The sequence below is a fragment of the Corapipo altera genome, unplaced genomic scaffold (genome assembly GCF_003945725.1).
Source record: "Corapipo altera isolate COAL_440 unplaced genomic scaffold, ASM394572v1 75, whole genome shotgun sequence".
In the NCBI taxonomy this organism is placed as follows: domain Eukaryota; kingdom Metazoa; phylum Chordata; class Aves; order Passeriformes; family Pipridae; genus Corapipo; species Corapipo altera.
In genome coordinates this window covers 15,165,047-15,177,885 of record NW_020884887.1, presented here as the reverse complement: position 1 = coordinate 15,177,885, position 12,839 = coordinate 15,165,047, and the positions used below count along the sequence as shown (strand labels likewise).

At 50.4% G+C, this 12,839-nt stretch overlaps 2 protein-coding genes across 3 annotated transcripts in view; one reads left to right on the top strand and one right to left on the bottom strand.

Annotated features, from left to right (window-relative positions):
* Window positions 1-3,690, top strand: part of SHROOM1 (shroom family member 1) — a 19,581-nt gene extending 15,891 nt beyond the window's left edge. For both annotated transcript variants that reach the window (XM_027643342.1, XM_027643341.1), the window contains one exon: window positions 1,689-3,690. In XM_027643342.1, the coding sequence (XP_027499143.1) occupies window positions 1,689-1,943 (255 nt within the window). In that variant the 3' untranslated portion in view covers window positions 1,944-3,690. The remainder of the gene's footprint in view (window positions 1-1,688) is intronic.
* A 5,787-nt stretch (window positions 3,691-9,477) lies between these two features.
* Window positions 9,478-12,779, bottom strand: SOWAHA (sosondowah ankyrin repeat domain family member A). The gene has a single exon (XM_027643343.1). It carries the CDS (start codon window positions 12,719-12,721, stop codon window positions 11,261-11,263), a length of 1,461 nt encoding a protein of 486 aa, XP_027499144.1. The 5' UTR covers window positions 12,722-12,779; the 3' UTR covers window positions 9,478-11,260.
* Window positions 12,780-12,839: the final 60 nt, after the last annotated feature.

The following is a 12,839-nucleotide window of genomic DNA, read 5'->3' as shown; positions in this document are numbered from 1 at the left end:
GGTGAGTGGGGACCAGCAGGTGTCTGGGTTGGTGGGTTCCCTTCTCTCTGGGGCAGGCTGTGCTCACTTCATTTGTCTGACAGCTCCCTGAGCTCCTGCTGAACTGTCCCACCCAGCCTGTCCCAGGCAGTGTCTGTGCCATGGCAGGGCTGTGTTCCCATTGAGTGCAGCAGGTCTGCTGCCAGGGCTCAGTGCTGGAGCACAGGAGTGCCCAGGGAGCTCTGCAGAGGGGATGGGGGGCAACAGCAGAACCCTGCAAGGGCCCAGGCCACAGAGGTGGCCTCTGTACCCTCGGGTTGCTCCCTGAGGAGTAGCCCCAAACCTGGGCTTCACAGGGCTTTTTGTGTGTTTGTTTTTCTCCACTGGAAATTTCACTGCAGTAATTACTGCCTTTGAAAACATACTTCACTTAATGGGCTTGTTCTGGAGAGCAGGATGTGTTCATAACTTGAGATAAAATGCCCTGTAGTTTAACTCATCTTTGCTGGAAAATGAGGAATTGTCTCATGTCACCAGGAAATCTTTTCAAGTTTGAAAAGTCTCCTTTTTGCTAGAGAAGACAAGCCAATTTTATCCCAGGAGTGATGCTTCCCTGCTGTCCTTATTGCTTTTACACATGTTTTTATTAACACCATACCTGCTGTTATCTCTCATTTGGAAATTGGAAAAGCACAGAGCTACAAAAACTGGGATTTTTCTGGAGCTGTGCTGCTGCTGACCTGTAGCTCTGGAGGTTCATCATAGTTCACCAGCAGAACTGCACTGAAAAGGTCCTTCCATGCAGTGTGACATGGAGAGTAGGATTTACCACCCCCAAAATGTCAGTTGTGTTAATGTGAATAATTTTGAGCAGCATTTCATCCAGACTTTGGCTTTGTGGTTGGCAGGGAGGGTGTTGTGTCTCTAGTGTTATATTTATACTCTTCATAGGAAATACATTTAAATCATTTATTCAAACATTTGAATAACATGCCCCTTAAAGACTTGGTTATGTGCCATCATTTTCACAACCATCTCCTGCTCACTGCATTTGCCCTGATGGCAGCAAAACCAGCAGTCTCTATCTTTGACTCTGTTTTTAGGGTGTCAGTAGTAATGATTGATCTGTGCTGGATTTATGGACACTGTCCTGAAATGGGACATTTTCCAGCAGTAACAATCATTGCAGCTGAAAGAGACTTTGCTAAATGTGAAAGGTATAAAAATCCTGTAGAACAAGCAAGGCCTGACTCTTGTGGGTTTGTTAACAAGCCTTTGATGAACAGTTACTCTCTACATCACAGTTATTTTATTGCACATACCTTTTAATAGAAGCCACTCTATCTTTTCAATATGTCATTGGCACTCTGGCCACATGCAACGCACAAAATACAAAGACATGTGCCTTAAAGAGCTTCTAATTGAATGAAGATGGCTACAGGATGCTTTAAAATGCCCAGAAGGTTAAGTATATTGATTTTTTTTCCTGAGGGCAGCATGGAAGAAGTGAGCCTTGCTGGGGTTTACCATGTCTTTACCTTACAAGCCACAAGAACGAGTAATTCAATCGAGAAAAAACTCAAGTGGAACACAAAGCCCACAAGAGGAAGTAATTAAATTAAATCAACTGTGGCTTCCAAATGAAGAACTAGAGCCTGCCAGGAATGCTGAGTCCTCACAGGGTGCTGCTCTGTTCTCTCACTCTGCAGCACTCGCTGAGCCAGCGGCACAAGCTCCTGTCTCGGCAGCGGGAGGACGCAAAGGACCTGAAGGAGAACCTGGATCGCAGGGAACGGGTGGTCTCTGGAATCCTGGCCAAGTACCTGACAGAGCAGCAGCTCCAGGACTATCGACACTTTGTTCAAGCCAAGATCTCCTTGCTGATCGAACAGAAGGACCTCGAAGAGCAGATTAAGTTTTTCGAAGAACAATTAGAAACTCTTGAGCAAAGTCTCCCCCTCTAACGCCCGCCCCAGACCCTGGTGTTGGTGACCTGGCCCTGGAAACCCACAGGTGCCCATGGCTCAGGGCTCACGGGGTGAGTTCTTCCAACCCTGCTGGTGCCACAGCCCTGGCAGGTGCTCAGATGCTCTGGGGATGCTCCAGGCACACCCTGGACATGTATCCCACTTGGACAGGCCAGCTGACAGTGTCTCACAGTGGGCAGCAATCTGCCTTGGGGACATGACTGATAGGATGTGTTGCTCCTATTAACTTGGTGTGTGTATTTACCCTTCTTGTTGTCTGTCCATCTATTCCCAGATTGACACAATCTCAATAAAAGAACCATACAAATATTTGCCTCCAGTGGGTGGGTTGAATGTTTGAAATGAAAAGCAATGTGGGTGCTCAGATTTGAGTGGGGGATTGCACAGAGCCCTAGGAAATGTTATGGACCATGTGGGTGAAACTCCTGCACTCACTTCTGCTGTTCAGGTGTGTGATACAGGAAAAATACACTGCAATGCAAGAAAATAATTACTTCCTTTCTTGGCAGTTGCCATCCCTGAGTCTTTCCTGGCTCTGTGCAATCCCAGTGGGCTGTTCAGAGGAGGTCAGAAGAAGGGTGGTCCTCACTGACATCAAAGAGCCAGTCCATGATGGAGCCAGCTCACATGAAGAGCTTTGGGAATCATAAACTCTGAGCTTATTCCTGCACAGTCATTTGCAAAGTCCTTGCTGTGCTTTTGAAGTGCTTGTTTTTTAAGCAGCACCTTCAGGAGGTTGTTTTTGGGTAGTTTTCAGTTGTCAGCGTGCACAGGAAGCCTGGATGAGGGGGAAGAGCTCTGCTGCAGCGTGGGGCAGGTGGGAGCCCTGGGGGAGGTTATTTGGTTTCAGAGAGACTTTATATAAATCCCTTGGCAAACATCTTTTAAACAAATGCTGTGTTGAGTCAGACCAGTGATGTTGCTGTATTTAAAATCTGAGTGTGTTTTGCTTGTTTGTAAGTATTCAGAGAGAACAATATTCCATCTGAGCTACATACCTAGACCATGAATAAGGCAGCCACTAATTGAACTCAGGTTTCTTCCAGAGCCAGAATAGATGATCATTGTCCCAGGATGTTGGGCTTTACTAAGAAATGTTTTACTAGTGGTGTGTGTCCTGACTACAGTAAGTATCATCACCACTGACAGAAGCTGTTCCTGAGGCATCTTATCCTTTGGAATTGCATTTCACTGGGCACAAGAACTCCAGGAGCACAGAGACCAAGCTGCCATGTGTGCTGTGGTGATTGCCTTAATAGCTGGGGGAAAATGGCCAGACACTGTAGATCTTGTGAGTAGATCTGCTCAGTGGTTCTCAGAAGGCCCTAAAGACAGGCTTTCAATACATAAATCTGAAAGCTGCCTTTTGAAAATGGTCTTTAAAATAACAGAAGTGATGCTAACAGAGTCAGTGGAGAATTTTAAAAAATATGAGCGATGTTAAATGAGCTGTTTGCATGGTTTGAGAAGCCTGACTCAAAGGTGCAGTTCATTCTTATTATTCTTAGTTGAGGGAAAAACACCTGATTGGAAATAAATGTTGAGTAATTGAAGCTAGAGCTTGCCTTTAAGGGAAAGAACAGACTTACCCTGTTTAGCTTCTCATCTCTTTTTGGGGGTTGGTGTCATGGGAGGGTGACTGCTGCTCCTTCCACGCCAGCATTCACAGGTATGCTTCAAAGAGCAACGTTAGAAATAACTTGTACCCTGCTTTCAAACAGTTCACATCTCTTTACTCCCTGTTACTCTGTTAGAACTGTGAATTCCAGGCAAAGTGGAAAATGGACACAGTGATGGCACCAGAACCTCTTTGCTGGCAAGCAGAGACCCCCTTTGTGAAGCAGGGGCAGATCTGGGTTGTCAGGTGGGTTCCACTGATCCTGATGGTTTGTTACTGATTTATGACGAGGGTGATGGTGATAGTTCACTCTGGGCTGCAGCCATGTGCCTGGCACACCAGCATACTCACATGTGGCTTCTAAAATCACAGTCTGATGTGCAAATAGTGATTTACCTGCTCCCAGATGAATGGTGAGGAGCAGCCCTGGGCACCTCTGGGACTGGTGAAACACTCCTTGGTTGCTCAATATTGCAGTCATTGCCTGCAGGATAAAGACCAGCCTGTTCCTAAGGGTGGGCTGCATGTCCCTTCAGCAGCACGGAGACCTGTGCTGGCCACAAACCCCCTGTAGGGAGGCCAGTGCTCTTCTCTTGGCTGCTGGGAGACAGGACCACGTCAGGCAGGTGGTGTCCACATCCCCTGCCTGATCTTCTTGTGTTCACATCAGTTTACATTATTCACTTAAAATTTCTTCTCCATGTAGGACTTACAAACTGAACTTGTTTGTGGGGCTGGCAGGACTCTGTCCCAGTGATGGAGATGTTGAGTGGTCCTGTGGCTCAGCCAGTTTTACACAGGGTAAGAGTGCCTGCTTTTGAATCCTACTGCCTTTTGCTGAAGGTTTGGTATTTAGAGCGCTGATTATATCCCCATACCAATAACCATTGTTTGTGGTAGCTTTTTCCCAACTTCAAGCCATGTGGTTTAGAAGCCAAGATGGTCAGAAACACAGAGCATCTTTGAGTTACAACACTGTGATCTCACACTGCTCCAGACAGGTTTTTCTGACCCTTTACCATCAGAAGACAAATGTAAGACATGAACTGTAAGTAGCAGTAACTGGTGGTCTTCCTGGGGAAGTAAGTCTTGCAAATGTAAGGATTTTGGAAATGAAACCCTGTGCAGTGCTTGTACATTGTTACTGTTCATACTCCTCCTCACCAGTCTCCCATGGGTGACCTGTGCAGCAGTGACACTGAGTTACCTCTACCCAGGGCCCTGGGCAGCTCTTGGCTTCCAGGGGCTTCTGGGCCTTGGCAACTCCCCGGTGCTGAGACCTGCTGAGCTACTTGGGTGTGAGCAAAGTCAGGTGTGTGTGAGCTGGGGAATGTGAGGAATGGAGGAGCTGCCTGGCTCCTGACCCTCTGGGAGAGCAGGCAGGGAATCCCCGCTGCTGCCCAGCCCTGCAGGGTCCTGTTGCAGCCTGTGAGCTGATACTTGAACAGGCCAGGTAGGAGGTACCGTGACCCAGCACCTGAGCACTGCTACCTGAGCCCTGGGTGAGCTGAGGGGTGAACTGATGACAGCTACACCCAGGGAAGAGCCAAAGAGGAGTGCTGAGGAGAAGGAAGAGGTGGCACAGGCAAAATGCAGGAGCCCGGATCTCCCCGTGGTGGGGAAGGCTGGTGGGATTCCAGGAGATCTCTGCAGCTCCTTTGGCCACCCACACACGGGCACAGTGGGGGAAGAACGGCAGCAGCTTCTGTTCTGCTGGGCAGAAGAAGCTGGGCCTGGTTTGGGATAAGGACATGACTTGTATGGCCTGAGGCAGAGCAGGAGCTGGGGCACCGGTGTGGGGTGGAGGAGCGGTCAGTGGAAGCAGAGCACATCCTGCCCATCTGTCTTGGCAGCAATTGAAAAGGTTTTAGACATTTTAGAATTTCATTTAACACCCACTGCAATGTTTGAGAGTCACTGCTGGATCAGGAGCCGCTGTTTCAGCCTCTTGGGCACTAAATTGAAGGATCTTAATTATTTTGTTTTAAGCCCCAGTCTCATTTTTCTTCACTGGCGTGTTATGCTGAGGAACTTTTGCATGTAGAACTAATTAAGGAATGGAGGGCTGTAGGAGTTAATGCAAATGTACTCTGCAAAAGATCTATTTGGTGCTTGTGAGAGCTGCATTTAATAAGTAAAAAGATGTTCTCTCTGCTTTGGGAATTCATGGCAACCGTTGGAATAATTTTTAAAAATAAACTCAGAGCAGAATTGCAAAACTAATCTGTGCCTGAAGGGAGCCCACGTAGACATTAAAGAATAATCAGCCTGTAGGAATCATGCGACCTCTGGGGTTCACAAAAGGCTCTCCAGAAGCAGCACATGAATTTCACTGCTAAACAAAGAGAGGCATTAAAGGTTATCAGAGAGACTCTAAAATACCACATGAGCCTTGAAGCTGAGTCATCCCAGAGATAAATCCACAGAGAGAGAATATGGGCTGCACAAATAGTCTTGATTTAGAGAATAAGAGACACTTCTAAATATGTGCATGAAGAGCCAGAGGTCTTTCTAATGGGCTCAGCACATGGTGGAAGAGCAAAGAACATCCCAAACTCCCTCAAATGGGAACTACTTGTGAAACAATTCCTCCCGAGATCCCTGTGACAGCTCCCAGTGCGACGGCTGGTGCCTGCAGGACCCTTGTCTGGGGTGCAGCTGCTCCCTCCTGAGCACAAGGTGAGTGTCCTGCAGGGCCACAGGGGCTGCTGGGGAGGCACGAGCTGCTCCAGCCAGGGCTGACCCTGCCCGGAGTGGAGCTGTCCTGTTTTGCTGCCAAGGGGGAAACTCCTGTGGGAGAGGGATGGAAGAAAGTACAACAGAAAGCCCATGGTGAGCAGGTGTGTCTGTACCACTGCAGCTTGTCGTTGTGTGTAGGGGTGAGTCTGATGCTGTGACCATCTGCCTCATGCAGGAGGCACTGGGTGAGGACAACCAGGGAGCCTGAAGGCACCTGGGCAGGGCCTGGCATCCCAGTACAACCTCATGTCAAAGGCTTGTGCATTTTGGGACTCGTGTTCCACTCTGTGGAAATGAAGGTTATTTGGTTTGTGTCAGCAGTGAGTCCACAGTACTTGTTGTGCTTCTCAGCTGGGCTCTTATCTTGTCTGGAGGGTCTCAAAGTGATGGGGATGGATGATTTTTCTCTTGGGAAATGGTGGTTTGGGTTTGGCTGGAAACTTGTGCTCTCAGATAAAGAAAAGGAATAACACTAACTGGGGCAAACACAGAGCAGAATTCCTACCAAGGAAGGGAAAGCTGAACACTGGCAGCATCATTTTTGTTGTGCACATCTCTCTTTTCTTCCTCCCAGAAGGGGAAGAAGACATACTAAAGCTGTGCTAATATTGACAGTATGGATCTATTTTGCCTGGTTTGGGGTTAACACACAGTATAAGGGTTTGATGTACTTAATGACTTGCTTTGTCTTATAAATTAGTGAAACAAACCTTGGAACTGGAATAGAAATGTTCCTCATTAGGAGGCAGAGTTTTTGATCTGTGTTGTCCTGCTCTGACCCCGTTCTCCCCCTGCAGCAAACAAACACCAGGCTGTTCATGCCCAAGCTACACTCTGGCCAAGTTCCCGTTAACAACCTCTTAATTTGGGGGTCCCACAATAGCACAAATGACTGGAAAGAGCAAAAACTGCCATGTTGCCATTTTACTCAGATTAATATGCAAATCAGGAGACAAATGCATCCAAGGAATGTAGGTCATGGTGAGACACAAGGAGTGGGAGCAAGGGATGAGCACTGGAGAACCAGGGGACTCTTGGGAGGCCTCCTCCACCTCCAGCTTGTGGCTGCAGCTCCTGTTGGTCTGTTGGAGTTACCCAGCAATTCTGCCACTGGACCTTGGGTTTGTGATGAAGCTGAAACCTCATTCAGACTCCTCTGCAGTGCAGGAGCGTTTCCCAGGGCTTTCCCAGTCCAGGTGCTTCTTGCAGCACTCACAGGAAATGGAGATGGCCAGAAATCTCTGTGAGCCTGATAAGGACCATGCTGCCTCACACTGCTCAAACACATCCAGGAGGTCAAAGTCTGCCCCTCTGTGCAGAATCACAGCTTGAGGTTTGTTTGCAGAGCTCCTCAGAGCAGGTTTGTGAGCTGATACTCGTCAGAACAAAATGTCTGAGGAACAGACAAACCAAGTGATCCCTAGCAGACTGAGCCAGGGTCAGACAAACATTAGTTCTGCTGATCTCCAGTGCTGCTGAACTAAATCGGTTTTATTTGTGTAGGCACTCCACTGAATGACACTGCTCGTGCTGCCTCCAGCTCTAAAAACCTTATCTTGATTTCAGTTGGAGTAGCAGCACTGACTGTGCTTTAAAGAAGTGACCAAGGTGATTATCTCCATTTTATAGCAGGAAAACTGAGACGTGGCAAGTAGGCAGGGTAGTAACCAAGGCAAAATGCAACCTGAGCTCCTGTGCCTTATCTGTGCCTTCCATTGCCAGCCTCCCGAAGCTGCCACCCCTCCCCACCACTAAAACCTCTCCACAGGGCAGAAGCAGAGCTCAGGGTGCTCAGGTTATTTTGTTTTTACCTTTCCTGCTATTAGCTTTGATGATGTGGAAGGCAGCTCCCAGCTCTGGGCTGTGCCAGGGGTTCAGAAGGCTGCATGCCCAGCCCATGGCACACTGTGGCACAGCCCCTGCCCCAGGCCAGGCTGCTGAGGGGGCCACAGTCCTCCCTCAGCTGTTCCCTGTGAAAGCATCCTGGCTAAACTCCACAGCTCTCATTCACTCAGGTGAAAATTCCACTGTGTTCAGCCAGGCTTGGGCTTGACAGAGAAATTAAGGAGAATCAGTCAAGCTGAGGGATTCATAAAACAGTCCTGGCCTCAGTCTCTGGCAGGAAAACACTCCCACGATCACTGATCATCCTGCAGAGTCCCTTCCACAGTGTAAAGGACAGCACAGGAAAGCAAAACCCAGCCAGGCTGACAGACTGGTTTTACTTCAAACCAAAGGCACTATATATATTTTTAAGATTACAGCAGTGCCTTCTCGATACCTCCCAGTACCTGTCTACACCTGAAGTTGTACTGCTCTGGGTATTCTAATCCCAGCCTGCCTAGAGATTATCTTTTCCTTCATCTGCTCAACAAGGAAGAGGAATGAGCTGAGTCACAGCACAAACTTGTTGGCAGAGCCTGAGCCCAGCCCACCCCACCCACAGCACCGACTGTGGAGTGCCCCACCTTTGTGTCCCAAGGCTCCTGCCAAGCCTGGGGCACTCCCTGGCACTGCTGGGAGGGCTCTTGCTGCTGGGCATTGTCCTATCACACCAGCTCATCCCACAATGCCTCTGAGGAAGGAGTAGTGCAGAATTTCCTTGATGATACACATTGTAATGAAGCCTTATCTCAACTATGACTTCTTTGACAGAACAACACAGGAGCAATGAAACCTCCTCCCGACTTTCCTGGAGATGAAGTCACAAGCACACTTTACAGGTTAGTCAGCTGGGCTTTTTTAAACACAAAACACTCAATCCTTGAACCCTGCCTCCAGCTCAGGTAAGCTTTATTCAGAGGGAGCACTAAAAGTTCAGTGATGTTGTTTGAACAGGTATCAAGCCCACAGCCATAACCAGTGAACAAACTTCCCCGTAAGATCGAGGCAAACTGGAGAGTGTTTGCAATTCCCACAGAAACAAACACTTTAACCAAGGCAGCACCAGCCCTGCCAGTGCCTCAGAGGTAACAGGACTGCACACACACACTTCTGTGTTCCAGGAAATACAGAAAAAAAGTGTTTCATGTCCATACACTTAGAAAGACACTTTAAAACAGAGCCCTTTTCTACGTGGAACTCTGAGCTGACACGGTGCAGCACAAATCAAGGCTTCCAGGGACCACGCTGGCCAACAGTCACACCAACAGCTACACAGCAAATTGGATTTTATTTTTTTAAACCCTACTCCAGATATAGAAGTCATGAGGTGCTTGATCATTAACCTTTGCTTAACAACTTAATTAGTTCAATACAGAAGCAGACCGGTGCAGAATAATCCAGTCTCTTCCTAGACAGGTGCACCAGAGCTCCCTGCAAGCTCTGATCACACTCCCAACCAACTCCAGGGACTTCAGGGAGAGCATTTGAAAGCAAAGAGGGCAGTGCCTCCACCTTCAGTCCTACAACATTCCTTGCTGAGCATTTGGGACAAGCCAATTATAGCCAGTTACAAGTACTAGGCTTAATTCAAGGCAGGAAAAAACCCCACATTCCTGAAGTCACTGACTGGGACAGAAAGGTAAAGCATGCAAACAAGTGTTTCTGTGTGGAAACCAAAACCCCTGATGGGGCTGCAGAGCAGAGCCAGCACTGCACTGTTCTCACCTTCATCACCTCAGAATTATACAGGTCTCTAGTCACATTTTTTAGAGAAAACATGCTGTTTTAGCAGACTGGCCCCGGGAGCTGGACAGTTTCTGTTCACAGCTCTGCCTCTCTGCATTACCTTTAACCAAATGGTAATTAAAAAAATAATAATCTCACTGCAAATATACTACTTAACCTGCAGTTAGCATGCTTTTTGGAGCTACGTGTAGCTCTATACATAGAACAATTATGTCAATCATACAAAAGACAAACTAGTTTTAGGTCAGTGAATCATGCTGTTGAAGATAAATATCGCTGCAAGAGGTCATGCAGACATTCCGTCATGAAACACTTAACATAACATAAAGCCCAATGTTTATAAACATTTATTGTAAATAGGTCAAAATCAAAGGCCAAGTTTTAAACAAAAAGAATCAGACATACAAGCCCAACTTTGTTTCCAGTTGGCTACTTAGAAACTCTGCAGGTTCCTGTTCCCAGCTTTTCAGTTCAGTTTTTCACTATCAACAAGGTTTTTATTCAGATTAAGTTGATTGAACTCTAGTCACGTTTGAATGTTCACAGTATCATCAAGACGTGGTTAGTACCACCTGGTCATAAACTCTTCCAGGAAGAGAAAAAAAATTAAAACGCCAACCAAGCTTCCAAACTGAGGTAGACAAGTCATGGTGACTTGAGTGCTGAAGGTTGGGTTCTGTTTTCTTTAAGTTAAGTTGTTCATCTAAAGAAATGCATAAGGCAACAACTGAGATTGTTGTTAGTATTTCTGATAGTGAGAAACTTTGTTTTGAAAAAGTACACAATTTTTGTAAATAGAAATATCCCTCTTCTTCTACCAAAATAATCAGAAACATCATAGAAAACTATGTATCTTTCCTCTGATAATTTAAGCCTGCTAGATAACAAGCCCTGTTAAAGTAGCCAGCTACCAGCTTGCTGTTCACAGTGTAAAATACGCAATCCTTCACCTCTCTTCTGCTCTCCAACCCAGGAACACACATCAAGGTGGCTGTACCTCGAGCATATTCACCTGTCTACACACACAGAGGTTGTTTTAGTTTTTCAAGCATTAAGTCTGTGGTCTCCCCCAGTGCCTCTGCACGATGGTCCAGACAGCATGTACAGCGCTTCCTGGCAGCTCCCTTCCCACAGGCATCTGGAGCTGGGTTTCCATCCTGTGGACTTTGGATCCAGACCGTATCAACCATTTAGTCAAACATCCAAAATGACACACACGGAGAGAAGAAATCCAAACTGCTTCTGCGAGAGAAAACTGAGACAGCAGCCACGTTACTGAACAATTTTGATCACAGTAAGGCAGAGGTTAGTGGCCAAAGAACAGCTCAGAAACTGGTCTGCGTTTCACGACGACCTCCTCCTCCTCCTCCATCACCTCGGAGAGGGAGGAATATGAAGGGAAGCCCCCTCTGGTCTTTGGCTTCCTCCTCGGGCCCGTAGTGGCAGCCAGAAGCTTGTTTAAAGTCGAGGGCTTCCTTAAACCCTTGGTGAGATCGTAGAAAGCCATGTCATCGGATATGACCCCCAGGAAGGTGCTAGTGGAGCTCAAGATTGAAGCTGCAAGCTTTGTGGACTTCTTGATGGGCACGGAGTGCTCCATGTTTTGGGAGAGGCTGGGGTCCCCCAGCAGGCGCCTGATCGCGAGGGAGGTCCCTTCCCTCAGGTACTGGTGCGCCTTCTTCCCGCTGTAGTCCCTCAGGTCGGTGTTGGCGTGGTAGCTGTAGACCAGCATGGTGATGATCTTCTCCTGGCCGTGGATGGCGGCGAGGTGCAGGGCCGTGTACCCGCCGTGCGACCGGGCATCCACGTTGACCCGGGCCCCCCCCTTCTCGGCCGCCCGGATGATGTTGGTCACCATGTCGCAGTTGCCGCTCTTGGCGGCCCAGTGCAGGGCGGTGAAGCCGGACACGAAGTCCCTGCGAGCCGCTAGGCTGGCATCGCCCAGCAGGAGCCCGTGGAGCTGCTGGGTCCACTGCCCACCGGCCGCCAGCACCAGCCACTGGTGCTCCGCCTGCTCCAGCGGCACCACGGTCTCCTCGCTGCCCCGGTGGGCCTTGGGCCCCCGCCGCAGCCCCGGGGAGCGGGACCCGGCCTCGTCCTCCAGGGGCGGCGGGGACAGGGCTGCGGGCGGCTCCGACGGGGCTGCCCGAGGCTCGGGCGGCGCTGCCGGAGGCTCCCCGGGCGGCCCGGGCGCGGGGACGGGCACGCATCGCACGGGCAGCATGCAGGGCTTGGGGGGCGGCTCCCGCCGGGCCCCCCCCGCGCCGCCGGGCAGGGGCACCCCCCCGCCGCCGCCCTGGAACAGGCCCCGCAGCTCCGACACCGCCCGCGGACCCGGCGGCTCCTCGGGGGGCGTCCCGGCGGGGCCGGGCCCCGGGCCGGGGTCAGGGACAGGCACCGAGCCAGGGTCAGGGACAGACCCCGGGCCGGGGTCAGGGAGCGGCACCGGGCCGGGGTCAGGGACAGACACCGGGGCCGGGCCGGCATCGCCCCCCGGCAGCACCGCGCCCCCCGCAGGCGGGGCCGCGCGCAGCTCCCGCCGCAGCACCACGAACTTGGCGCCGTCGATGTCCTTCACCGTGGCCACGGCGTTCACCGCCGCCTTGAACCGCTCCCGCCGCTCCGCGCGCCCCTCCGCCGCCTCCCCGGCCCCCGCGGGCTCCAGCAGCGGCCGGAAGGCGCTCACCAGCTCGGCGTTGCGCACCCGCCCGCCGCGCTCCCGCAGGAAGCCCAGCACCGCCTCCGCGCTCAGGGCGAGCTCCGCCATCCCGCCCCACAGGTGCTGCTGCCGGACGGGCCCGCGGCGCTCGCAGGCGGCGGCACCTGCGGCGGCGGGCGCGGAGGTGCTCGGGCCGCCCCGCCCCAGCACCGCCCCGGCACCGCCC